The sequence below is a fragment of the Mytilus trossulus genome, chromosome 12 (genome assembly GCF_036588685.1).
Source record: "Mytilus trossulus isolate FHL-02 chromosome 12, PNRI_Mtr1.1.1.hap1, whole genome shotgun sequence".
NCBI classification, from domain to species: domain Eukaryota; kingdom Metazoa; phylum Mollusca; class Bivalvia; order Mytilida; family Mytilidae; genus Mytilus; species Mytilus trossulus.
In genome coordinates this window covers 1,004,748-1,031,338 of record NC_086384.1, presented here as the reverse complement: position 1 = coordinate 1,031,338, position 26,591 = coordinate 1,004,748, and the positions used below count along the sequence as shown (strand labels likewise).

At 33.3% G+C, this 26,591-nt stretch overlaps 3 protein-coding genes across 3 annotated transcripts; 1 reads left to right on the top strand and 2 right to left on the bottom strand.

Moving 5' to 3' along the window:
• Positions 1 to 1,149: 1,149 nt before the first annotated feature.
• On the bottom strand, positions 1,150 to 2,700 carry LOC134693534 (uncharacterized). The gene is made up of 2 exons (XM_063554372.1): positions 1,528 to 2,700; positions 1,150 to 1,164 (listed from the first exon to the last, which is right to left on the bottom strand). Exons 1-2 carry the CDS (start codon positions 2,698 to 2,700, stop codon positions 1,150 to 1,152), a joined length of 1,188 nt encoding a protein of 395 aa, XP_063410442.1.
• Positions 2,701 to 5,166: 2,466 nt separating this feature from the next.
• Positions 5,167 to 8,240, top strand: LOC134692885 (uncharacterized). The gene is made up of 4 exons (XM_063553504.1): positions 5,167 to 5,249; positions 6,268 to 6,447; positions 6,807 to 6,971; positions 7,456 to 8,240. Exons 2-4 carry the CDS (start codon positions 6,270 to 6,272, stop codon positions 8,106 to 8,108), a joined length of 996 nt encoding a protein of 331 aa, XP_063409574.1. The 5' UTR covers positions 5,167 to 5,249; positions 6,268 to 6,269; the 3' UTR covers positions 8,109 to 8,240.
• Positions 8,241 to 21,360: 13,120 nt separating this feature from the next.
• Positions 21,361 to 24,610, bottom strand: LOC134693018 (uncharacterized). Its single transcript, XM_063553707.1, has 3 exons — positions 24,565 to 24,610; positions 22,408 to 23,385; positions 21,361 to 21,520 (listed from the first exon to the last, which is right to left on the bottom strand). The coding sequence occupies exon 2, from the start codon at positions 23,363 to 23,365 to the stop codon at positions 22,409 to 22,411; it is 957 nt and encodes a 318-aa protein (XP_063409777.1). The 5' UTR covers positions 23,366 to 23,385; positions 24,565 to 24,610; the 3' UTR covers positions 21,361 to 21,520; position 22,408.
• Between the last annotated feature and the right edge of the window lie 1,981 nt (positions 24,611 to 26,591).

Here is a 26,591-nt window from a genome sequence, read left to right as displayed (position 1 = left end):
GCCTCTGGCCTGTGTTTGTTTTGTATTATTTCAATTTTTGTTTCTTGTGTACAATTTGGAAATTAGTATGGCGTTCATTATCACTGAACTAGTATAAATTTGTTTAGGGGCCAGCTGAAGGACGATTCCGGGTGCGGGAATATCTCGCTACATTGAAAACCTGTTGGTGAACTTCTGCTGTTGTTTTTTTCTATGGTTGGGTTGTTGTCTCTTTATTCCCCATTTCCTTTCTCAATTTTATTATAAAAAGAATATTCAAAGTATGGCTTCAGCAGTCATCATCGTGTTCCAATTTTAAAAGGAACAAATTAACAGAAGACAAAAAATCTTCTATCTACAAACACATTCATTGATTTCGTTAGAAAATTTTGTACGTTATTGTCGTTTAATAATTTCACATAGGCACTGCTAGCATACAGGCTAAAAAAATGAAAGTATGTAAGAATTAATTTGAGAAATAGACTGATATTTAAAATAGTTCAAAAGTTATATAGAATTTATAAGAATCCACAAATAGTTCATTCCATCACGCGAAACCAGGGTATACCACGATATTTGAACGTTGAAAATGTCGTAATCAATTCAACTTTCGGCCAAAAGTCGGTCAGTATATTTTAATGTATCATACTAACTTGGTATTGCATTTTTATTTCCTTAACACATTTTTTTTTAGACATTTCTTTTACTTTCTTATTTTTTTTTCTCATTTATATTTCCTTTACTCTTTAAATTTTTAGACATATATCTACTAGTTCAATTTTTAAATTGAAGCATTTATGTTGATTTTCTTTTAATATTTTTTCAAAATTTGTTTATATTTTTTTTTTTTTATGAATAATTTTCAATTTTTGTTTATGGTTTCTATTCTGATTCTATTTTTGAATTTATTTATATGTACTTGTATCTTTTTTATGCATTTTTAATCACCATAATAATAAAAGGTCAATTGAAAACATAAATTGGCCGAGCAATTTCTTCAGACAACTAAGATCATTAAGTTATGATTGCTGAAGTGACTAATCTTTATTTATAAACTAAATATATAGTTATGCTTAAATATTACAGTCGTAGAATGATATTACATGTTACAAAGAAGACTGTAATCTATAAACAAAATTGCTGTGAATACATTGTCTTCAGGGACTTTGTTTATAATCCTTTCACCTGTAAATACAAAACATCAAATATATAAATATGACATATGTGTGTGTGTATTCGTATGAACATTTCAGATGTTGTTTTGTTTCTATGCTAATGCAATGATGGAAATATTCTGGAAATCTCTACTGAGATAGCCCAACGTTATAACTAATGTCTGCGATCGTCAACTGTGAAATTAAACGTAGTGTCATTAGAGACTACTTTCTTTATTTCTACCCTTTTGACATTTTTTTTTATAATTGAGACCAGGATATAACAAACGAACATCTTATTAACGACAGAACACCGTAACAATTTATCTTCAATCATTGAGATGTATGAGATATGAAAGTCTGATTTTTTTCTATATTTTGTATGGGTACGTACTTTAATAACAACTGATCCTATGTCCCTGCGCAATCCTTTGTTCGGTCGATATCTAGCTCCAAAGACTGGCCCATATCTAGCTAAGTATCTACTATATCTATCGTATCCGTTGTATACACCACCAAATCCACCATATCCACCACCAAATCCATCATATCCACCGTATCCGTTGTATCCACCTACAAATCCATCATATCCACCGTATCCGTTGTATACACCACCAAATCCACCATATCCACCGTATCCGTTGTATCCACCTACAAATCCACCAAATCCACCGTATCCGTTGTATCCACCGCTAACAAGTGGTTCTGTAGGGTACCCAGCAAAATTAGGGAATCCATTATTGTTATCAGAAGTAAATCCATTGAGGTTTCCACCAGGGAATCCACCCACGTTTCCAGTACTGAATCCAGCACCGAATCCACTAGAAAATACAGCACCGTTTCCAGTATTAAATCCACCATCGTTTCCACCACCGAATCCAGTAGGGAGTCTACCACCGTTTCCAGTATTAATTCCAATGTTTGCACGAGCACGAGCGATTGTGGAAGACTGTCTACCACCATTTCCAGTATTAAATCCACCACCGCTTCCACCAGCGAATCCAGTAGGGAGTCTACCACCGTTTCCAGTATTAATTCCAATGTTTGCACGAGCACGAGCGATTGTGAAAGACTGTCTACCACCATTTCCAGTATTAAATCCACCACCGCTTCCACCAGCGATTTCACCACCGAATCTACCACCGTTTTCATCAGCAATTACACCACCGTTTCCACCAGCGAAGACACCGCTAACAAGTGGATTAATACCGTACCCACTGAATCTGTTGTTTGCTTCATGTCCAGATCCAGAAACTGTCCCGTTGGCACTTCCATTACCTAGAGGGAGTGTTGAACCAACTCCGTTACCATATCCAGAGCCTTGTCCACCACTAACAGCAACTGGTCCTTTATTATATCCACCATTACTTACAGACACTGATCCATAACCAGCACTGGGTTTGCCTCGTAGAAGAAACAAAGAACCTACACCAGGTCTAAGTCCAAATCCTTCATATCTACGTCGGCCAAGTTGGTGAATACCAGAAGCCACTCCACTCCTGTATCCATATGAACATGTGCCAGAAATGCATGCAGTCAGAAAAATAATAACTACAGGAAAATACATTTTATTGAGGTATTTCCAAACTGCAAAAAAGAAATAATAAAAAGGTACATTAATTTAATGTATTCTTAGCTACTGTAAGTCAATCATTTGAAGAATAAACAAAATGTACTGGTGCGTATAAATGTAATGTATATATCTAATTGAAATAAGTATTTTGAAGAAATAATACCACAAAAAACGATTTATACAATAGTAGAATATATTTTTTCTGAACTCAATTTATTACTTTTCGTAATTTTTAAGATAATATGCTAAACAGACATCCATTGTTATGGTATTTTATATATGTAGTTAGATAGAAGACTTATAATGGTATACCATATATGTTGTTAAATCCTGTGAAAAATCAGTTTATAAACTTATCATTTGACACATGGGAATAATGTGGGGTGGTATGTCATACCAAAATATAGTTCCATTGAAATCTAAATGATATTGTTTTGTTTCATGTCAACATTACCTTAATTCTAAATAAAAAAATGATACGCACATCTGCATAATATGCTCAAAAACTGTACTACGTCATAGTGTAGCCATATATACTTAAGGAGCTAGTCTGCATATGCTGCACAAAGCTGTGCAAAATATCATTGCTGTCCTAACCATACTTTTATCTTGCGTTTACAAAAGATTTAAACGGACCGATAGGGTTGTCTTATTTGCACTTATACCACATTTTTCTATATCTAGATAGGTGAAATATTTAGGGTAACCGCATCTTCGAATTTTAAGCAGTGTCTAATAATATTAAGGTAGATGCATGGTTTACCGCCATCTTAGATCGCAAAAAATCGGTCTAGTTATTTGCCCAAATCTGCAAATTTGGAGACAGATTTACCATTTAAATGTTAGACTGTCTATTCATATGAAGAAAACTTGATTATTCATAATATTTAAAAACAAATGTGATTCATTTATGGTTTAGAATCATTTTTTCAAATGAGTCATTTAAGGGGAGATAACTCTTCTAGTATTTTTTTTTTATACTGGACTAATAGGGAATTGTTTTTTTCTTATAGCAAGAAAACAAAGTCGGTGACACCATTTTATCTTTTTATTTTCTAAAAACATTTTATTAAACATATCTTCTCACAATTTATTTCAAAATTCTATCTAATAGAATGTTTTTTATGCTTACAAATGTGTATTTTCATGAACAATCTAACCACATTCAGGCAATTTTCAACGACTCATACCATGAAAAAAAGCACGGTGACCCATACTTTTTATTATATTTTTGAAAAAAAAACATCGTAAAATCTTTATTTTAGCAAATTATAAGGAAATTCTGTCTCAAAAAGTCTATACTAATGATCTACATTAAAAACCTTATATTTTTTTTAATTGATAAAAAGCGGTAGAAATGTGGATCTAGTTTACGTTTTAGTATACAAATACTAGCTATGGTTTAGTTTACTATAGGTATTGTTAAAACTAAATGGACGAATGATAACGATAAGAATAATATGTACAGATAACGAATTCTTAATACAACAGCTTAGTTTACATTTTTCATGATTTGAATAGTTTCTATATAAATTGATATTTACATATAAATTCATTGATATATTTCACAAAATAAAGTCTCGTTAGACCTTTCACAGACATGCGCATAAATAAAAACGCGTCTGTGAATAGATCGAGATGACGTAAATAGAAAACAACAGTATCTGTACAGCTTATCCGTAATTTACCTACTAAAACTCAATGCAAATAATTTAAGGAGGACAAGAATGAAAACAATTAAAAAAAACGATATTTCCCAAAAACAAAAGACATTTAAATGTTTAGTGGTTGTTTATAAACCTACCTTTACAAACTATTTGTTCAAGTCTTGGAACAGTCCTGATCACTTACAGTATTATTTGTCTTGTTCTGGTAAAATATTATATAGTACCTTCTGATACGGTAATTCTTGCACACCAAATATTTCCAATAAGATTACAATATCCCTCATTCGTTTTGTAGTTAATGTGATCTTTATTAAATATATGGTATGTCTTTGATGTCCTCAGCTCACTTAGGTGAAGGTAATACATTTTGAAGAAAATTAATAAAGAAAGTCAAGACATTTTTTTAGATTTGTCAGAAATTTGTCAGTAAACTGGAAGAATAAGTTTACATATCCGGCTATACAGTATACAATTTTATAATTGTTGCAGATATTTCGATTAATTTTAATTGCTTTAATCACTACATTAAAAATTTGGTGAATAGTTGTCTAATACGCAATCATGCCACATATCCTTATTTCATATTAATGTGTTTTATAGTTACACCTGATAGCATGAATCTATAATAATCAATTTTGCACATATGTTTTAACAATTGGGTTGATCTGAGAAAACATAATTGTGTGTTAAGTTGTTTCTGATATAAAATTTGAACCAAACAAAAAGTCTCATTTGAGTTTATTGTATCATAAGTGAGTCCCGCGAGATTTGACCAATACATTCAGTTTGGCCGCTGCTATCAAGCGTGACAGCACGGACTTTAACAGCTCTTGAGTAGAGCATGGTTGTAGTGTAAAGAAGTTTCTTACTGTGGAAGTAAGTTTTTTAAATCTAGTTAAATGTAGTTAATGCTTTCAATGTATTTTGTTGATAACAGCTAGTAGTTGTGGTTTAATGCTGTTTTTATAATTAATGTACAAAAATGGAGTTTGCGTCTGCAATGGTTGCAACGCGTTTTGAGAACTGTCCTGTATGTCGGGAAGTGTTGTATGATTTAAAGCTTTAAGTTGCGTTTGCATAGGTTGCAGCGTTAAATGAAGATATTGTAAGAGATTTTTGTTAAATATATCTAGGGAGAAGAAAGCTCCGAATTTTGCGTTATTTTCGAGGTACTAGAAATAATAACTTTGAAGGAGAATGTTTTTGGTTTAATTCATTTTAGGAGTTTAAAAGCACATTTTATTTAATGTTCATGAGTTCCTTTAGAAAAGATATTTGTATCTTTAATTTATGACGAAGACAGTCAGCATTGCACGATTTTTAATGGCGGATTTCTAATGGGGTTACTATGCAAGTTTTTTAAATCTAGTTAAATGTAGTAAATGCTTGCAATGTATTTTGTTGATAACAGTAAAGTAGTTGTGGTTTAATGCTGTTTTAATATTTAATGTACTAAAATGGAGTTTGCGCCTGCATTGGTTGCAACGCGTATTGAGAACTGTCCGGTATGTCGGGAAGAATGTTTTTGGTTTACTTCATTCTACGAGTTTTAGAGCACATTTATTTTATTGAATGTTCATGAGTTCATTTAGAAAAAGATGTTTTTATCTTTAATTTATGACGAAGACAGTCAGCATTGCACGATTTTTAATGGCGGATTTCTAATGGGGTTACTATGCAAGTTTTTTAAATCTAGTTAAATGTAGTAAATGCTTGCAATGTATTTTGTTGATAACAGTAAAGTAGTTGTGGTTTAATTCTGTTTTTATATTTAGTGTACTAAAATGGAGTTTGCGTCTGCATTGGTTGCAACGCGTATTGAGAATTATGACGAAGACAGTCCGCATTGCACGATTTGTAATGGGGTTACTCAATTTATTCTTTTTAATTTCAGCTATGGCTCAGGTATTGAAGCCAAATTGCTCCCTTGCGGGAAAAAGTTTAATCCCGATCATTTTGAGGGTAAAAAACGCAGATGCAGAAGCGGTTTTAGAGCTGTCAAGACTGAAAAAAGATGAACCATTAGAGAGTTTGACAAAAGTCGAATTAATTGCTCAGTTTGAGAAGCTTACGGGTAATTTATAATTTATTATAACGTTTTCTTAAGACTTTTAGAGAACCTTGTATTCAAAGTAATTATGGCTTTAATTTTTGTTTTTGATAATTTAATTAGCTTCATTTGACCGATAATGCTCTTTTGAACAAACATTTTTTTTTTAGAAATGTAGATCTGCGTCTGGTGCGATATTTTTAGCCTTTTGGTTTTTATGTTAATTCTTGTTATTTAGTGTCATCAGAACTTATGATTTTATTGACGGTAACTTGGCAAGTTACCTCAGAGTTTTTCGCTTTCCACGGTTCGTGATTTTTTACACATTATACTTGAAATTGTATCTGTTCCGTTTGATTGATTAGTGCCTTTTTTAATTCCAGGTGAATCCGTTAAAGATGTATTAATTCTGCTGTGTGGGAAAGATGATAACATTGAGAATGTGCGTCTCTTAGTGCATGAAAGCATATTGTTAGCGAATTCTGTTGGTGGTAGAGGTCAGAGGTTAGGTACTAGTAATCCGAGTACAGATACACCAGCGGCGAAAGGTATGAATGTTTTTTGGATTAGTTTGCTTGCATTGTCCGTATGTTCTAATTTAGCCCTTTTGAAATGCTTATCGAAGATAATCTCTTCTTATTTGTAACTTGATGTTTATGTAGGCGTTTGTTTATTTAAGTGAGATATTATTCACGGCAACATATATTATTCACAACAACAGATCTAGTCTTGTTTTGTTGCATTTTCAAGAAACCTGGATTTCTTTGCTAAGTAAACTTAATTTTTTACAGAAAACTAGACTTGATAATTTAATGTTATTTTAGTTATTTCGTTTAACGCTTAATTTTGTTTTAATGTTGTGGCGCTACTTTCATGGTTTCCTACATTTACAGTTTACGAATGTTATTTAGAGCAAGACCTTGTCCTGTATTTGTATTGCTAGAATGTTTTGATATTCTTGATTTTTCTTTTGATATATATTAAAAAACTGTTGCAAGGAAGTTTAGTTATTTTTCGTTTTGTTTGTTGTAGGAAGTGATGGCAAAGCGGCTCAGGGAGACCCATCCACAACAAACCAGCAGCTGCAAGCAATGAGACAAGACCTGGATGAGTTGAAGAAAAATTCAAAGGTTTTACAGGTAGATGAAGCACTATCTTACGTTAGAACTTTGGCAGCAAGACCAAAACTTACAACACCGGGAGTATTACTTGCGGCCATCGAAATGTTGGTTGATGCAGCTAACAAAGCGAATCATAAGGACTGTTCTTTATTTTCAAAATCTTTTTCAATGTGTAAAAAATACGAAGATAATGTTGATTTTTGTGGGCTCGTCTTAAAGTTATTTGGTTCCCAGGAGGACAAGAAGATTTCCTCCTTAATTTCAGACTGGGCAAAATCTAAAAAATACGAGGAACCATCAGGGTCAAAGGAGAGGCAGGATATATTAGATGCTCCACCTACTTCAGCTCCTGCTTTTCCTTTTCCTGGATATGGATATCAGAATCCAGGTTTTGGTTTCCCGTATCCTAATTTTTATCCAGGGCCAAACTATAATTCAGGTGGTTTTAGGCCTCCAAGAATGCAAGGAGGTAGAGGCAGGAGAGTGTCAAACGGTGTATGTTATTTTTGCAAGGAGTCGGGACATTTTATTGCAAATTGTCCAAAGATGAAAAAAGACAATTAATTATGTATTTTGTATATTTTTTAATTTTAATCTTTTAGATGCCTTTCCCTTTCCCAGGAGCTTCGATCTCCAGTGAAAAATTTTTCACGCGGGCAAGGGTTGAGTGTCTCTCTCCTTTATTTTATTTTTATAAATCTCAAGCAATTTTTCAGAGTTGAAATTTTTGTTAATTTCAGAATATCAGGGATCATGAACCTTTGGCTAAGAAAGAAAAGTTTGAGCCAGAAATTCCAGATTGGGAGTTAAAATCGGGTTTCGATCCATTTAGCGTTAAATTAAGAAAGCAAAGTGACATACTTTTAGTAAATTATAAAGGAGAGATCACCCAACCCTCTGATTGCTTACCAAGTGCTGAAGAGGTTGTAAATGGAAGCGACTATGATTTTGAGGATCTGTCTTTTTTAGATCCTAATTTTTTCAAAGCAGGAAATTTAATGTATTGTTCAGAACAATGGGAGAAAATAGGTTGTCCTAGTGAAATTTTGGACTGGATTAAACAGGGGGTAGATATTAGGCCCATGTTTAAACATTTTAAGGGAAATTTTAGGGGTCGTTGTTACGATTCAAGTCTTCCCCAACCTGCTTATTTTCAAAATTCTGCTAGTTGCAAAGGATTTGAGAAATTTTTGTGTGACACTTTATTAGAAAGAATAGCCAATGGATCATTAACTGTAATTGGTAGAGTTGGGGAATGTGATCCGCCGTTACTTGTTTTACCTATCACTATTGAGCCATCAAAACCACGCATGTGCCATGATGAAAGATACTTGAATTTATGGATTAAGGATTTCCCGTTTTCGTTAGATACTCTGAAAGAGGTTCCTAGATTAATAGAAAAGGATTCTTTCATGGCATCTCTTGATGATAAGTCTGGTTACGATCATATACTTTTAAATCCCAATTCTAGACAGTATTTTCGAATCCAGTTTGCAGGCTGGTACATGGTTTTTAACTCTCTTCCTTTCGGCTTCAAAGCTAGTGCTTTTATTTATCACACTACTGGTCTAGTTCCAATCAGCTATTGTCGCTCCCTTGGTGTACCTTCTTTATTGTACATAGATGAGAGGTTAGTTTGCGAGTTTAAAAATACAAATTTGAAGAAGAAATCCGGTCATGCCGAATTGGTAAAAAGTCTGTACATTCTGTGTCAGGTTCTTGTTAGATTGGGATATTTTTTAAACTTGGAAAAGTGTTGCTTTATACCAACCAGGTGTTTGAAATTCTTGGGAATGTTTTGTGACTCAGCAAAACTGGCCTTCATCTTGCCGGAGCAGAAAAAAGAATCATTTAGAATTTTAAGGGAATCTATCCTTGATGGTAATGACGTAGGCATTAAAACTCTTCAACGTTTCGCAGGAAAATGTATTTCATTTTTTCTTGCTGTCCCCTCTGCCAGGTTGTTTTCAAGGGAAATCAATAGGGCCATAAGCCTTGCTTCTAAAAATAGTAAGAAAATTAACATTTACAAAGAGTTAAAAGAGGAGTTGGAATATTGGCGTTTTTTGGATAATTGGAAGGGAACTGCCTCTTGGAGATTAGAAACCCATTTACAATTGATTTTAGCAACTGACTCGTCGCTTTTTAAGTGGGGTGCCTTTATGATTTGCAAAGAGGTTACGGTAGAGTTTGGTGACTTTTGGAATAAGAATGATAGCTCTCCTATCCACGTTAAGGAGGCAAATGCACTACTACACTCCCTCTGTTCTGTTAAAGAGAGAATTATCGACTCTCGGGTGGACACGTTTTGTGATAATCTTGCGGTAGTTAATGCTTGGAGTAATCAAGGAGGTAGAGACCCCTCGTTGAATGGAGTTTTGCGAAAGATATTCACTCTTTCAAAAACAGTTAACATGGACCTACGTCTTGTATATGCTAGTTCTAGTAGAAACCCTGCTGACAGGGAGTCCAGAAAGTTGAGATTATCAGATGCTATGTTATCTCCTATGAAGTGGAAATTTGTTGAAGAGAGGTTTGGTCCCCACACTTCAGATTTGATGGCATTAGACTCTAATACTATGAATGATACTTATGGTTATCCGTTAAAACATTTTACACCATTCCCCACAGTTCTTTCAGATGGTGTTAATGTTTTTTCTCAGGACTTGAATTTGGAAAAAAATCCTTATGTGTTCCCCCCTTTTTGTTTAATTTTTGCCGTTTTGAAGTTTTGTGCTCAGATTGGGGTTAAGAGTTGTACATTTGTGGTTCCTGAGTTGTTTCCAAGACCAGTGTGGTGGCCTTTTTTCTGGGAACATGTGTCAGTATGGAATGTGTTAGCTGAACGAAATGAACACAAAGCCCTGTTGTACCCATCTACTAAAGGGTTTAAGTTGGACACTAAGGGTTTACCATGGCGTTTAATTGTCGCACGACTTCATTTTTAGTTTTACCTTTTTGTAGAATGGTGTACCACGAGTTTGGCTGCCAGCAGAAAAGTGTTTAGTGTGTGGTTATGCAAATGATGTTGGGTATCAATTTTGCCAGTCATGTGGACAAAAACCCATTTTGATTGAAAGTTCGGAAAGTATCACGAATAATTGTTCAGTGGAAAGGCGTTTGAGATATTTAGACAGTTTAATTGGAAGCACTAGTTATAATAAGAAAAAACTTTCGCTGGAAAAAGAGTTTGAGAAGTTTTTATTTGAAGGTGAACCTGTTAAGTGTTTAAAAACCGCTTCCCCTTTAGAAGTAAGGCGATTTATGGTCATGAAGGATTCAAGGGGGAAAACGCAAGTACATGACTTAACCTGTGAATTTCTTGGTAAGTTGGGTATTCATTCATGTCAGTGTCCGTTAAGGTTAGCAGCAGGAACTGTTCAGTCTATGCTAGGACAATTAAAAGCTATATTTGAATCTAATGGTCGGGGTTCTGAGTGGAATGAAATAACTAAAATTGGTAATCCTGTGTGTAGTCCAGAGGTAGACAAATATTTGCATGCTATTCAGTTTGAGCAGTCAAAATCCCATGTTGTACAAAAGCAGGCAAAACCTCTATTTTTAGACAAACTCCGATCAATTAGTGTTCATATTGATGAGTTGTTGTTGGATCCTGTTATGAAATCCTCTGAAAGATTCATATTCCTTAGAGATCAAGCATTTTTCAAAGTTCAATACTTTTCAGGAGACAGAGCGAATGACTTGGGCTTGTGTATTTCACAAGAGGTTAAATTATTACCAAATGGTGACGGTTTTCTATTTTCACACACAGTAGGCAAAACACTTGGAAAAGGGAAAGTGAATGAATTTTCCATCTTAAGATTTGATGATACTTTAATTTGTCCAGTCAAAGCACTGGAAAGGTACGTTGAAGGTGCCAGGGCACTTGGAGTTGATTTACGTTTTGGTTATTTATTCCGTACGTTGAGTAGAAATCGAAAAGATGTTACTGACAATCCTGTATCTTCGAATGCTATGTATGATCGCTTGAGGAAATATTTAAAGAAACTCGATATTTACGACGGTGAGACCCCTCATGGAATTCGGGGAGCTTGTGCTATTACTTTAGCTTTGTCAGGGGGATCTACAAGTGACATCATGCAGCATATAGGTTGGTCTTCTTCGTCCTCTTACCAAAGATATAGTAGATTGTCAAGTATGGTAGGAAGAGGGTCAGTCAGTTCCATCATGGCTAATACAGGGGTTTCTGAATCTAATATCTGTAGATCTATATTCGAGTCGTATTGTGAGGTCAATAAACTTTCCAATGCTTTTCAGTGACAGTTTGAAGTGTTTAGAGTAAAAGTTTGTTACTTATGATGCTTGTTTAATTATTTTTTGTATTTTGAGGGAATAATGTACTACTACTATTTATGTATATTGACTATGACTATGACTAGCTTGTATTTTGAGGGATATTATGTATTAAGTATGAAGGTATGTAAAAATAGAGAATTTTTGAAATTGGATTTGCCTCTATTTTTCGAGGGATATTATGTATTACTATTTTGTACATGTATGCTAGAATTAAATTTTGTGAAGACGCACTGTATTGAATACACTTTTCTTTAATAAATATTACTTTTCATAATCTGTTTAACGAAATTTGTTTTTGAAAATAAGTTTGTTAAATTTAGAGGGAGACTTGTGGTTTCTGTTCTATTAAGGTATGCGAATTGCTTACACCAACAACATTTGATCTTGGCTGGTTAGTTGTCTCATTAGTAATTAAACAACATCTGATTTTATATGGACAACATATTACACATGTCATTCTCTACACATTCTTTTTATTTCATACATGTATTGGATGTATTGAATATTCAAGAGGATTTCCCTGATTATGGGAAATAAGGGATAAAGGGCAAAGACACAAAACCTGTCTTAGTCACCCGATGTAATACATATAAATCATCTAGAGCTCATGCACCACTTGATCGTTCTCGAAGTATGCAAAAACTACTACATAACAGATAGTTCGCTCTGTCAAACTTAAGATCGGTTCAACTGAAAATATTAACACTTTAATTTAAGTCATAGGTTGCATACGTTTGTTAAAATTTATGATATGGAGCATGCACGTGAAAGTCTCGGAAACAACACAAGAAGTATACGGAAGAGTTAACAGTTGGCATAATCTGCTTTTATCAGTTTTCTGCATGGGATGTATTCATTTGAAATTTCTTAACTTTTTGATGTTTGCTTAGTTGGCGATATTTCAAGTTTTGTCATGGACTCCCATTTGTATAAGAATTTTGACTTCTTCATTTATACAAGACAATTTTTTAAGTTTTGGGTGAGTATTGGGAATGTAAAGGTTAGAATTGGGAATTATAAGTGTGTTGTCGTTATACTAGCTTATAGTATTGAGGTCTGCTGTGTAACCCAATTTTCACCCAATACTTATATAAATTTGGTCATATCGAGCAAGGGCTCACCTATGATATTACTATATCATAAGTGAGTCCCGCGAGATTTGACCAATACATTCAGTTTGGCCGCTGCTATCAGAGCTAAGCGGGACTTGCACATGCTCTGCATGATGTCGATACAAAGGTGGACTTGCACATGCTCTGTGCATGCTGTCAATACAAAGGTGGACTTGCACACACTCTGTGCATGATGTCGATACAAAGGTGGATTTGCACATGTTCTGTGTAAAATGGTGGTACCGTATAGATGGAATGAACGTGTGCCGTCGGTAAAAAAAAAAAAAAAAAAAAAAAAAAAAACACCACGGAAGTACATGTATCTCGATATGGCTAAGTTCAAACCCAATTTTCACCCAATACTTATATAAATTTGGTCATATCGAGCAAGGGCTCACCTATGATATTACTATATCACCTGTACCAAGCAATCTGTCAATTTGTTTTCCGTATTATCTATGTCAATTGTCATCGACTTCCTTTTCTTGAATTTGACTTGGATCTCGTAATTTTTAAAATATTTTTTTCTGAAAAGTTTAAAATTTCTTTATTTCTTCTTCTTCTTCTTCTTCTTCTTCTTCTTCTTCTTCTTCTTCTTCTTCTTCTTCTTCTTCTTCTTCTTCTTCTTCTTCTTCTTCTTCTTTTTCTTTTGTAATTCCCTCCTGTTGAGGAGCAATCTGATGAGACCGATAAATTATAACAGTATCTGTATATTAAAACACAATAAATTGTTTGTAAAATATGAATGAACTGTATCCTCCACCAAAATAACCAGTGTATATACAACAAGTCGTTACTTTATATATAAACATTTATATAGGGACTTTAAAAGTAATTTAATGTTAAAATGGCAAGAGCCAGATAAATTACATGTTTGTAAGGCTTGGGAATCATAAATTTAAGTAAGTGATTTTAAATGCAATATTAACATCAGAAGCCTGACTAATTTGGATGTTTAGTAATATTATTCAAATAGTCAAATGTGTTCTCCTATTTATTTACAATGTAGTCCTGTAATGTTGTGTCGTCATTTTAATGTTATATTTCATATGGCCATTAAAAAGGAAGGTTTGGCATGCCACAAAACCAGGTTCAACCCACCATTTTTCCTTTAAAAAATATCCTGTTCCAAGTCAGGAATAAGGCAATTGTTATATTATAGTTCTGTTCTGTGCGTGTTACATTTTAAAGTTGTGTTTCCGTTGTGTTGTTTGTTTTCTCTTATTTTTGAGTGTGAATTCACATTACTATAAGACGTGTCACGGTATTTATCTATCCCAATTCATGTATTTGTTTTGATGTTATGTTTGTTATTTTCATAGGATTTTGTCTAATGCTTAGTCCGTTTCTGTGTTTGTTACATGTTAATGTGGTCTCCTCCTATAATTTATGTGTTTCCCTCAGTTTAGTTTGTTACCCCGATTTTTTTTGTCCATGGATTTATCAGTTTTGAACAGCGGTATACCCCTGTTGCCTTTATTTAACGTTAGCTAAGAATGCCGAGAGATATTATAATTAGCAAGTTCGTTTAGCGTGAGAATTAGCATTCGATGAAGTTTATAAAATCTGAAACCATGACTTTGATATTTTAGTAGTATTATTTTGATTGGTTTAATAATTTTACTACTTTTAAGATTTAAGATATGAGACTGACTTGATCATACACAGAGATATGCCTCCTAATTCTATGCGCTAGCTATGCATTAGTAATGTCATTCATTGCATGTGCATTAGGTGGTAGTATTTCTATTGTTCTTAGTACATTTTTTGGAACTCAAATTTTCAGGCCAATTTTTCTATTCATCTGTCAACTATTTATCTTTTATAATTTTGCAGAGATTGGAAAACTGTATAGTCAAGTTCATTTTCAGTGGACAAATACTAGCTTCAATGATTTCATCTCTCTTTCATTAGTAAGATTACATACGTGGTCACCTTTTGTCATCATCGATAGTTACCTATTATGCTTGAGTTTTTGTTCTGTCATTATTTTTGTTTCTTCCTGAATGAGATCATAATAATAATACATTTCTAAACTTATTGAAATGTTTCCCGAAAAAGACATGAAGAAATAACTATTAAATAAAATAGAATATTTAAAATATGTTAATCCATAAAGAAAAAGGTGACCTTTGATGAATTTGGCTATTGTTTTAGATGGTATGTTTTTCATATAGCTCTTTTCTTGTTTACAAAACTTTGAATTCTTCGTAAAACTAAGGATTTTTTTATTCCAGGCATAGATGACTTTTGCTGTATTGGGCACATCTTTTTGGAATTTTGGATCCACAATGCTCTTCATTTTCTATTTCTTTGGCTTTATAAATATTTTGACATGAGCGTCACTGATGAGTATTGTGTAGACAAAACACGCGTCTGACGTACTAAATTATAATCCTGGTACCTTTGATAACTATCTTCAACTCTTTCAGTACTTATACATCCCTCGAATTTAAATTTTTTGGCTTTATGCGGTATTGGTGAAGATAAATAAAAAACAAAAGCGCGTCGGACGCTTTAAATTATTAAACGTGTTGTTTTCAATTTTTGATAAACGGATTATGCGTTTTATCAAGAAATTAATCAATCAGAATCGAGAATTACTTCAAACTTGTTCTTCAAAGACAACATTCGAAGTGAACGACTTTTTAGAACTAATAACATTTTACTTTTCTGCCTCATTTGCTACTTTCTTAAAATTTCATTATAATCCTTTATTATCACCATGCCGTTAAATATTTATTTCTTTTGCGAGACTAAGTATACAAATTAATTATGATAATGAAATTCAAAAAGAAAAGTCAAAAGGCAGAATCAAAGACTCAAACACATCAAACGAACTGTCAAACAACTGTCATATTCATGACTTGGTACAGGCATTTAGAAATATGAAGACATTAGGGTATTAGTTTGATAGACTGTGGATGAGGACGTTTAACCATATAATATCAAGTGGTATGAGATGTGTTGTTACTGAAACGTCTGCCATATCAATGTTTTTTTTTTGTTTTTTTTTTATCTTTGATGATATTTTACAAATACAATGCACGTGTCATTGCTATACGACTCTTCAATACATAGTTGTTAACACATTTGGTAAACTGACTCTCTTAATATGTGGAATTGCAAAGCCGCCAAAAATGAACCACAAAACAAAAAAAGGTACGAATGTGGTATGATAGCTAATGAGACATATATCGAGAAGAGACCAAAACGAAGTGAAATTAAACTACTATAGGTCACCGTTCGCCATTCTGTATTACGTATTGTGAGCTATAAACAATCCAAAAGAGACAAACTATAAATAATTTAAACACGTAAACCTCGAAAAGATCAATAAACATACAATCATACATGACAAACAGCAATCAAAGAAAATAGCTAAATTACAGGCACCTACCGGCATAGACATACACATAATATGGCGGGGTCACACATTTTATCTTTTAATCAGATATCGACTGTATCAATCTACTGGGGTTTTTTTTGGGGGGGGGGGGGGGGGGTTCACGCATCGTTGTGACTGTCATACAAGTGAGAGGTTTGACAAGCTATAAAACCAGGTTTAATCCACCATATTCTACATAAGAGAAATGCCTGTACCAAGTAAGAAATATGACAGTAGTGATCTTTAGGTTTGATGTGTTTAAAAGAGGGACGAAAGATACCAAAGGGACAGTCAAACTCATAGCTTTTTGATTTTGTCATTTAATTAAAGACTTTACGTCTTGAACTGAGTTCAGTATATATATTTGTTACTTTTTTTTTCTTTTCTATTTTAACTGTAAAATTTGTTCAGTAAATCATATTGTACATTTAACTACATCTGCTAACACACAAATGAAAAACATGTTAACCTAACTAATGCTTCAACGGAAATATGATAAAGTTATAAAAAAGTTAGCAAATTGAACAGAAAAACAATGTAATAGTTATGAAAGGGCATTCAGGTTTAATGTCGTCTTTGAAGAAATTGTCATAATGATTTCTTCAAAGCCTCAACGATTTCTTGATTCGGATTGAATAATTTCTTAATCACACGAATAAAATGTAATGATATATACGGATGAGAATAATAATCTTTTTTTAATAATTCTATTCTAAACAAATCGTAGTTTCTTATCATCTAATCCGAAAAACATTGCAATAAGTGGAGAAATGTATTTCTTACTTGGATCGGGAGAACGTCAATACTTAATTGATAGGGTACCGCTGAGGTTCTTTTATCCACCCTTTTCATTAGGTACAACTGTAACCTTTCCCAATTGTTATATTTTTAAGCCTAAAAAGGTGACATATTCCAGCGCCACGTCCTATCACCTTGTATATAAAATTGGCCACTCCTCAAGATAACGAAATGCTCTTATCCGGGATGAAAACCATACAATTCGTGGTTAAAAAAAGACCCCTATTATATCTAAAGAAAGATGAAATTATAAGAGCTAGTATTTGTCCATTAAAACTGCACTTGATTGTTCCAAATTGTGATAGATAAATAGTTGATAAATGAATAGAGAATGATCTCTGAAAAATAAAGTGCAGAAAATTTCAACCTTTCAGCAAAAAAGCTAGAAAATCATCGAAGAGCCAAGGCAAATTCAAATAGGGATAGTTCATAAAATATGGAGAGAAAAAAAATGCTGTCACTCGGCGGAACATGCAAAACTCAACTCTTCTTTTCCAAATCTATAGGATTATGGGTAATCTTATTGTTCGTACACCAGAATGACGTCACGTTATTGGATGCATTTCTATTGTTTAGAACGTTTTAAACCAATCACAATGTTTTGGTTTACGCCTTTGAAAATATTACCCAGAATGCATTTAACTCTGAAACGGCGAATTGCCAGATAGCTTTGAACAATTGATATAACTAGTTAAAACTATACCTTATTTTTCTTTTAAATATATTATCAGAAACAACTCAACACACAACGCTGTTTCATTCAAAACACATATGTGCAAAATTGCTTTATAAAGATTTATGCTTCCAGTGGTAAATGTGTTAGGCACTTTGATATGAAAATAAGGAGAAGTAGCAGGACAACGTATATGACAACTAATCATCAAAGTACAAATGAAGTTGATGTTAGAGGGTAAAGGTAATATTACAGCTTTCAACAATCAGAAAAATCCTTACTCTATATAGATATAAAAGACCGTTGCATGTAAATCTTCTATTTTAATTTCCTGACAAATCTAAATAATCTGTTTCATGTTAAATGTTTGTTAATATATTTGTCTTTGTTGTCATAGTGAAACCGTATTTTTGTCATTTTTACCTATTATCTTTTTTTTTATCACACATCGTTGACATTATTATGGAACTGTATAGGAGTGCATAGAAGTGAGAGGTTTAGCTAACTACTAGTTTAAAACTAGGTTTGATCCACCATTTTTCACTAAAGAAATAGCATGTACCAAGTTATTTTATTGAAAGTTGTTGTCTATTCGTGCGATGTGTTTGAGCTTTTGATGTTGCCATTTGAATATGGACTTTCCGTTTTAGATTTTCCTCGGAGTTCAATATTTTTGTGATTTTACGCCTAAGTGATGTAAGGACATCAAAGCCATGTAAGATACTTTAAAAGGTCACAGGAACTACAAAAAAAGTGTGGGATATTTTAATCGTATTTGAAATTTTTTGTATGCAATAAGTACTGTAAACTAGAGGCTCTAAAGAGCCTGTGTCGCTCACCTTGTTATATGTGAATATTAAATAAAGGAAGCAGATGAATTCATGACAAAATTGTGTTTTGTTGATGGTGATGTGTTTTTAAATCTTTATCTTTATCTATAATAATAATATTCAAGATGATAACCAAAAACAGCAAAATTTCCTTAAAATTACCGATTCACGGGCAGCAACCCAACAACAGGTTGTCAAATTCATCTTCCAATTACAGGGCAGATAGATATTGATCTGATAAACAAATTCACCCCAAGTCAGATTGCTCTAAATGCTTTGGTTTTGAGTTATAAGCCAAAAACTGCATTTTACCCCTATGTTCTATTTTTAGCCTTTGTGGCCATCTTGGTTGGTTGACCTGGTCACGCCACACATTTTTAAAACTAGATACCCCAAAGATGATTGTTGCCAAGTTTGGATTAATTTGGCCCAGTAGTTTCAGAGGAGAAGATTTTTGTAAAGATAACTAAGATTTACGAAAAAATGGTTAAAAATTGACTATAAAGGGCAATAACTCCTAAACGGGTCAACTGACCATTTCGGTCATGTTGACTTATTTGTAGATAATACTTTGTTGAACATTATTGCTGTTTACAGTTTATCTCTATCTATAATAATATTCAAGATAAAAACCAAAAACAGCAAAATTTCCTTAAAATTACCAATTCAGGAGCAGCAACCCAACAACCAATTGACTGATTCATCTGAAAATTTCAGGGCAGATAGATCTTGACCTGATAAACATTTTTATCTCTGTCAAATTTCCTCAAAAGGTTTTGGTTTTTGAGTTATAAGCCAAAAACTGCATTTTACCCCTATGTTCTATTTTTAGCCGTGGCGGCCATCTTGGTTGGTTGACCAGGTCACGCCACACATTTTTAAAACTAGATACCCCAAAGATGATTGTGGCCAAGTTTGGATTAGCTTGGCCCAGTAGTTTCAGAGGAGAAGATTTTTGTAAAAGATTACTTTAATTTACGAAAAATGGTTAAAAATTTACTATAAAGGGCAATAACTCCTAAACTGGTCAACTGACCACTTTGGTCATGTTGAATTATTTATAGATCTTACTTTGTTGAACATTATTGCTGTTTACAGTTTATCTCTATCTATAATAATATTCAAGATAAAAACCAAAAACAGCAAAATTTCCTTAAAATTACCAATTCAGGGGCAGCAACCAAACAACCGATTGACCGATTCATCTGAAAATTTCAGGGCAGATAGATCTTGACCTGATAAACATATTTACCCAATGTCAGATTTGCTCTAAATGCTTTGGTTTTTGAGTTATAAGCCAAAAACTGCATTTTACCCCTATGTTCTATTTTTAGCCCTGGCGGCCATCTTGGTTGGTTGACCGGGTCACGCCACACATTTTTTGAACTAGATACCCCAATGATGATTGTGGCCAAGTTTGGTTTGATTTGGCCCAGTAGTTTCAGAGGAGAAGATTTTTGTAAAAGTTAACAACGACGACGGACGACGGACGACGGACGACGGACGCCGGACGCAAAGTGATGGGAAAAGCTCACTTGGCCCTTCGGGCCAGGTGAGCTAAAAAGTAATCTACAGAACAATACAACAAGTGCTTTACTTTATAAGGCCTGTTACAATGCTGGCTCAAATAGTTTGTTTCATATGTTTTGTGTACTATTGATATGTTCATTTTTAACGGTCTGTGGCATTTCATTTTCGATTTATGAGTTTAAATGTCATTCTAGTATTGTTTGCTTCTCTTGTAAAGGTAAAGGTAGGTTTAACTTAATTCTAGGTTTTCCATGTAGTGTTGTGTTTACCGATATTAGTGTTTAAGTCGATTGTTATAATATTGTAGTTTTCATCTACTACTGTGATGTAAAATAACCATGTGGTATCTGTTGTATTTTTTTATTTTAATTTTTTATTAAAAAGCGTCAAAATAATTTATGAATGGTCTTTTAAATTGATTAACTCTGGCAGTCAGTTCAGGACTTTTGATAATTTCAATTATAAATAGATTTATCAAGGCTATTTTTTATTTTGGTATTTCAAAAAAAGTGATTAAAAATTCGATGCTTATAATTCAAAGGTTGTGCACATCCGAGATCATTAAAAGAGGGACGACAGATACTAGAGGGACAGTCAAAGTCATAAATCTAAAATAAACTGACATGGCTAAAAGGAAAAAGACAAACAATACAACACATGACACAACAAAGAAACTAAAAAAATAAGCAACACGAACACCACCAAAAACCAGGGATTATTTCAGTTAAGTAGACTTTATAGCTTATGGAAATTAACAACCAGTCAAAATATTCAGGATTTTCGAAAATATTACTGAACTTGGTAGAAATAAATCTAAAATGTTCTTATAAAATTTATAACATAGGCATACATATCATGACATTTCTTGATACGTTTTACCTATTATGTCTGTTTGTTTTGTTCAAGTATCGTTGTTCATATAATATAAATTTATTCGATTGAAATACAAGTGAGTGGTTTAGCGTGCTATAAAACCATGTGTAATCCACCGTTTTCTACATACGAAAATGCATTTATTAAGTCAGGGATATGACAGTTGTTATTCTTTTGTTTGCTGTGTTTTAGTTTTTGATTTCGTCTTTTTCCTCTGGGCTAGGTATTTTTGTCTTTATACTTTTTATTGATACTACATACGATAAATATGGAGTATAAAAATGGTAACGCATAATTAATTGTTGCGGGTTACATTTATTAATGAACTTCATCTATACAATAATGATAACGTGATACAGCTCTTGGTGTATGAGGGAATGTTACAGAAACCAAGAACTGCTGTCATAATGGTATGGATTCATTATCATTAGGGACTTTCTTCATAATCACTTCACCTGAAAATATAAAAAAACAAAATAAGTAATGTCTATCATTTGTCTATGTATGTTTGAATGATCATTACGTGTCCATTCTATCAATTAAAACTTGTAAACTTTTCTAAATTTAACATTTTAAATAGCTAGGAAAACTCGAGTTAGGAAAATTAGACCGCTCAACGACATGTGAACTGTAAAAATATTTCCGTACTAATGCCAACTAATCAGAAATAATGTCCTTTTGTATTTGTTTCAATTGTCGTGTTCAATGTAAAACCACAAAAATACTGCGAGGAAAATCAATCTTAAATTTTTGCTAGTGTGCTTTGTCAGTGTGTTTTTTTTTTTTTTTTTTTTTTTATACATATGACGTAGCTCTGTACTTTAAACATCCCGCCATTATGAAACTGCTCGATTATAATTTTTAGCATACTTTGAACGACATAATTATTTTAAATCTCTTCCTGTGTGACGTTTACATTCTGACGTCAAACGTGCGATTCTTCATTACAGTGTATCTTAAATTAGCCATTTTTTAACAGGACTAAACATATTTCAATCCTAAATGGGCTGGTTTAACATCAATAAATATAATGCAAACATAGCTGTAGGCAATGCACTCAGTTGGTAAATTTGATATACATTTTTTGTGCTTTTTGGGTTTGTTCGATCGACATGGACGAAACGGAAATGACAGCTGAACCCGTATTTTTAATTTGCCTCGTAGTTCAGTAATTTTGATTTTTTTTAAGACTGTCAAATAAGTTAATATTTATAACTTTGTAAATCCTTAAGAAAACGGACACAACAAATCTATATCGACATGTTGATCACTTACCATATTGTAGAAAAGTCTTATCATTCATACTTCGTTTTTTGTATTGTGTTTTGATAAGAATGCATACCTTAGTATTGGGATCCTTTTCCGTAGCCATAACCACCTCCGACACCGACAGCTGCAACTGAGACTGGTCCGTAACCTGCTCCGACTGAGACTGGTCCGTATCCAGCTCCGTATCCAGCTCCGTATCCACCGCTTACAACAACTGGTCCTGGACCGTATCCGTTACCTCCTTTGACTGGTCCATATCCATATCCAGCACCAGATCCGCTTCCGACAATAACTGAACCCAAAGCGATTCCTGAGCCATAACCTCTGGAAACTGGTCCATATCCGCTACCACCACCTCCTAAAAGGACTGCAGATCCAACTCCGGATCCATATCCAGATCCATATCCAGATCCGTATCCACCACTGACAACAACTGGTGCTGGTCCGTATCCACCTTTACCTCCGGAAACTGGTCCATATCCGCTTCCGCCACCTCCTAGAAGGACTGCGGATTCAACTCCGGATCCATATCCAGAGCCATATCCTGAACCGTATCCACCACTGACAACAACTGGTGCTGGTCCATATCCGCCTTTGCCTACTGGTCCATATCCGGAACCGGAAACACCTCCGAGAACAGCTACAGATCCGACACCGGATCCGAGTCCGTAACCACCATATCCGCTGCCGCCACCTCCTAGAAGGACTGCAGATCCAACTCCGGATCCATACCCAGAGCCATACCCAGAGCCGTATCCACCACTGACAACAACTGGTGCTGGTCCGTATCCGCCTTTTCCTACTGGTCCGTATCCAGCGCCGGATAAACCTCCTAGAACAGCTACAGATCCGATACCGGATCCGAGTCCGTAATCACCATATCCACTACCGCCACCTCCTAGAAGGACTGCGGATCCAACTCCGGATCCATATCCAGAGCCATACCCGCTACCATATCCATATGAGTCTTTGCCAGAGCAGTAGGCAGAACTGAAGACAGTTAGCAAAACGACGGCTAAAGTGAAAACCATTTTGATATGGATCGTCTGTACTGCAAAGAAAACAAAGTAATTCGTTATAAATGTTTTTAGTTGTACAGAAAGTATTGCATAATTTTCTTTTTTTGTTACAGGAACTTCACTCATAGTACATAAAAGTTTTGCCGGATACTAAACCATTTTGAAACTTTCAACATGAATTAGCAAAACAGATTGTATCATTATGGAGAAATTCCTTGTTTAAGAAAAATCGATGCATCTTGATATACATCATACATTAATAACGGTTCAAATTTTTTTTTTTTTTTTAATTTGATTACAGACTATGTTTTAATTACGGACTTTTCAAATTTATTTTTTGGTATTTTTGTTAATTTCTTTTGACAACATTTCATAAAGAAAAGTAATGAGGAAATTAACACACGGTCTTCAATGATAGATAATTTTTGAAACGATATTTCAATTTCTAAATCCGACAATTATAAAAATCAATGTGACTGTTATAGTTGATACACTGTGTGATTTTGAAAAGGTCTTCAACGCCTGCAAAAACAACAGATACACAAACAACGTGCCATTAACACTGCGTTTCCTAAATTGACGCATTAAATGCTTTTCCTGTTGATCTTCCTTTCGACAAAAGTTCTTAAGATTTTTTGAGATGTAATATGTAAAGCATGATCGTTTCATGTTTAGATCCTTTCAGAAAATATGTAAAGCATCAGATAATTTTTTTATGTTTGGTTTAACAAAAAGCACGAAAACATACATGTTTTGTGAACCAGATTGGTCGAAAAAAATATTATTCTTGGTGGATCCTTATTTATATTTTCAATATTGACATACTTTGTCTATAAATGCATATTTGAATGAACACATCTCTTAATGGTAAAATTTAAAGGTAGCATTCAAACGTTCTCAAATCAGTTAAATTATTGACTAAGTAAATTGATAATAGAAAACTACAATTTCTTTACTCTGCTGTTAAAAACAAAACTTATACTATTGACCTATAATGGTTTACATTTATAAATTGTCTAATTTATAAACTATTTTTAAAAAGTAAGGCATACAATACGGAGCCTTGGCTAACACCAAGTATATTATATTAAATAGAACTAGCAACCCCTTAAAGGAATACAAAAAGTCGCCTTCATTTAAAACTATCTTAAATTTATTAAATCAAAAAAATAAAAAACCTTTTTTTTTTTAAAGAAATCAGAAAATCTTACCTTACTATTGAAGCTGGATATGAACTGTGCTGATACCGTCAAAAACTCTTTCTTTTATACTGAACATTTCAATTGAATAAAAGACTGATTACTAACCACAAAGTCAATTCATTCATAATAATGCATCATGATTGCATCACCTTTGACCTTTGATGTTCCTCAAATGATCAATTTCTCTACATTTCATTAAGAAGAACTAAAGAAACGATGATGTATAATAATTTCATCATTTATATTTGCATGAAATTAGATAATGTATATTTTTTGTGTTAAAGGTTTTTGCTGTCAAGGCATTTTTATATTTTTCAGTTATATTAAATGTAGGCTGCTCCTAGCTGTATTAGGTGTACGGTAATTCATTATGTTATGAAAATAAATATTTATAAAAAAAAACAAGAGGAAATTCAAAATTAACTTATTAAAATGATTAACAGACGTGCGAAATTTATCATTTCACAAGAAACACCATTAATAATTGTACTGATATTAAATGTATAGGTAGAAAAGTCGAAACTGCTGAATTTGGCAGAAAAAATAAATAATAATCTGGTCACAGTCATAAATAAACTTTTTACTCAAGTTTGATTTTTTTACAATACTGAGGAATTTTTATGCAAGGAACGAAATATTAGCTGATTTTGCTAAAACTAAATGATTTGGATTCATTAAGAAGAACTAAAGAAACGATGATGTATGATAAACAGAAACACAAGGGGAAATTCAAAATGCACTTATTAGAATGATTAACAGATGTGTGAAATTTATCATTATACAAGAAACGACATAAATAATTGTACTGACGTTAACTTTATTGGTAGAAAAGTCAAAACTGCTGAATTTGGCAGACCAAATAAATAATAATATGGTCACAATCATTGTTATACTGTTTACTAAAGTTTGAATGGAGTTTAAAGGATTTTCTATGCAATAATAAGTTAATATTAGCTGTAATAGATTCTCAATGTTTCGTAATAACTTGACAATATGTTCAACTAACTATATGATTTCAGCGTTACTGATGGGTATTTTTTTAAAAACATATCATGTTGAATATATTGAGTGTCTTTTTTTTTTTTTACCTCTTACGAGGATCTTCAAGAAGCAAAAGTTTTTCCTCTCAGTACACAAAGAAGGTATTTGAAATTTTCGCTGTTAGGGTTCACGTTTAAGGGTACGACAAAATGTCTATCTGGTCAGAGAAGTATCCCAGGCTCATCGCATCTCATCAATTTGCGGTCTAGTGTATACTAAGATATCTTTTTGATTATCGTTGTGACATATCATAAACCCATCTTTGTATCATTGAATTCAACACTTTAGCGGAGGTCAAAATGTATCTCTGATGTTCGCTGTGATACGTAAAAAAAATTCATTACATTCAACACTTTAATTTAATACATTCGTTACATTAAATTGTAGATGTGTTTTTGTTCTGTTGTAATCGTTAATGACTCTGTCCTTTTAAACTGGATTATCCATCACTGTATCACATATTACTAGAAACTTAGAATATATAAATGTACTTACAAACAACAGCATATTGCTCCATGGAACCTTTTTCTAAATCATTAACATCAAGTTGATCAGAAACTAATGCCCGGTTTCTTAGTTGTTGTGAAATTAGACATTTAGAAGGTGTGCATTCTAAACAATTCTAAATATAAAAAAGAACATGTGGTATGATTGCCAATGAGACAACTATCAACAAAAGACCAAAATGACGCAAGCATTAACAACTATAAGTCACCGAAAGGCCTTCAACAATGAACAAAGCCCATACCGCATAGTCAGCTATAAAAGGCCCCGATAAGACAATGTAAAACAATTCAAACGAGAAAACTAACGGCCTTATTTATGTAAAAAAATGAAGATGACCTTTTTACACTTTTCACAAGCATGCCCCATTTCAAACTATCAACCAAATTAAAAACATTTGTATTGCATTTTTTTCGTAAAAAAAATGGCCAAAGAGAATGCAAGTACCTTGTTTTAGGGAGGAATACATTCTGCTTTGTTTAAAATCACAC

Coding starts and splice junctions, on each gene's coding strand:
- LOC134693534 (XM_063554372.1), bottom strand. CDS start 2,700: ATGTATTTTCCTGTAGTTATTATTTTTCTGACTGCATGCATTTCTGGC.
- LOC134692885 (XM_063553504.1), top strand. CDS start 6,270: ATGGCTCAGGTATTGAAGCCAAATTGCTCCCTTGCGGGAAAAAGTTTA. Junction 6,448..6,806: donor TCAGTTTGAGAAGCTTACGG/GTAATTTATAAT, acceptor TTTTAATTCCAG/GTGAATCCGTTAAAGATGTA. Junction 6,972..7,455: donor AGATACACCAGCGGCGAAAG/GTATGAATGTTT, acceptor TGTTTGTTGTAG/GAAGTGATGGCAAAGCGGCT.
- LOC134693018 (XM_063553707.1), bottom strand. CDS start 23,365: ATGGTTTTCACTTTAGCCGTCGTTTTGCTAACTGTCTTCAGTTCTGCC.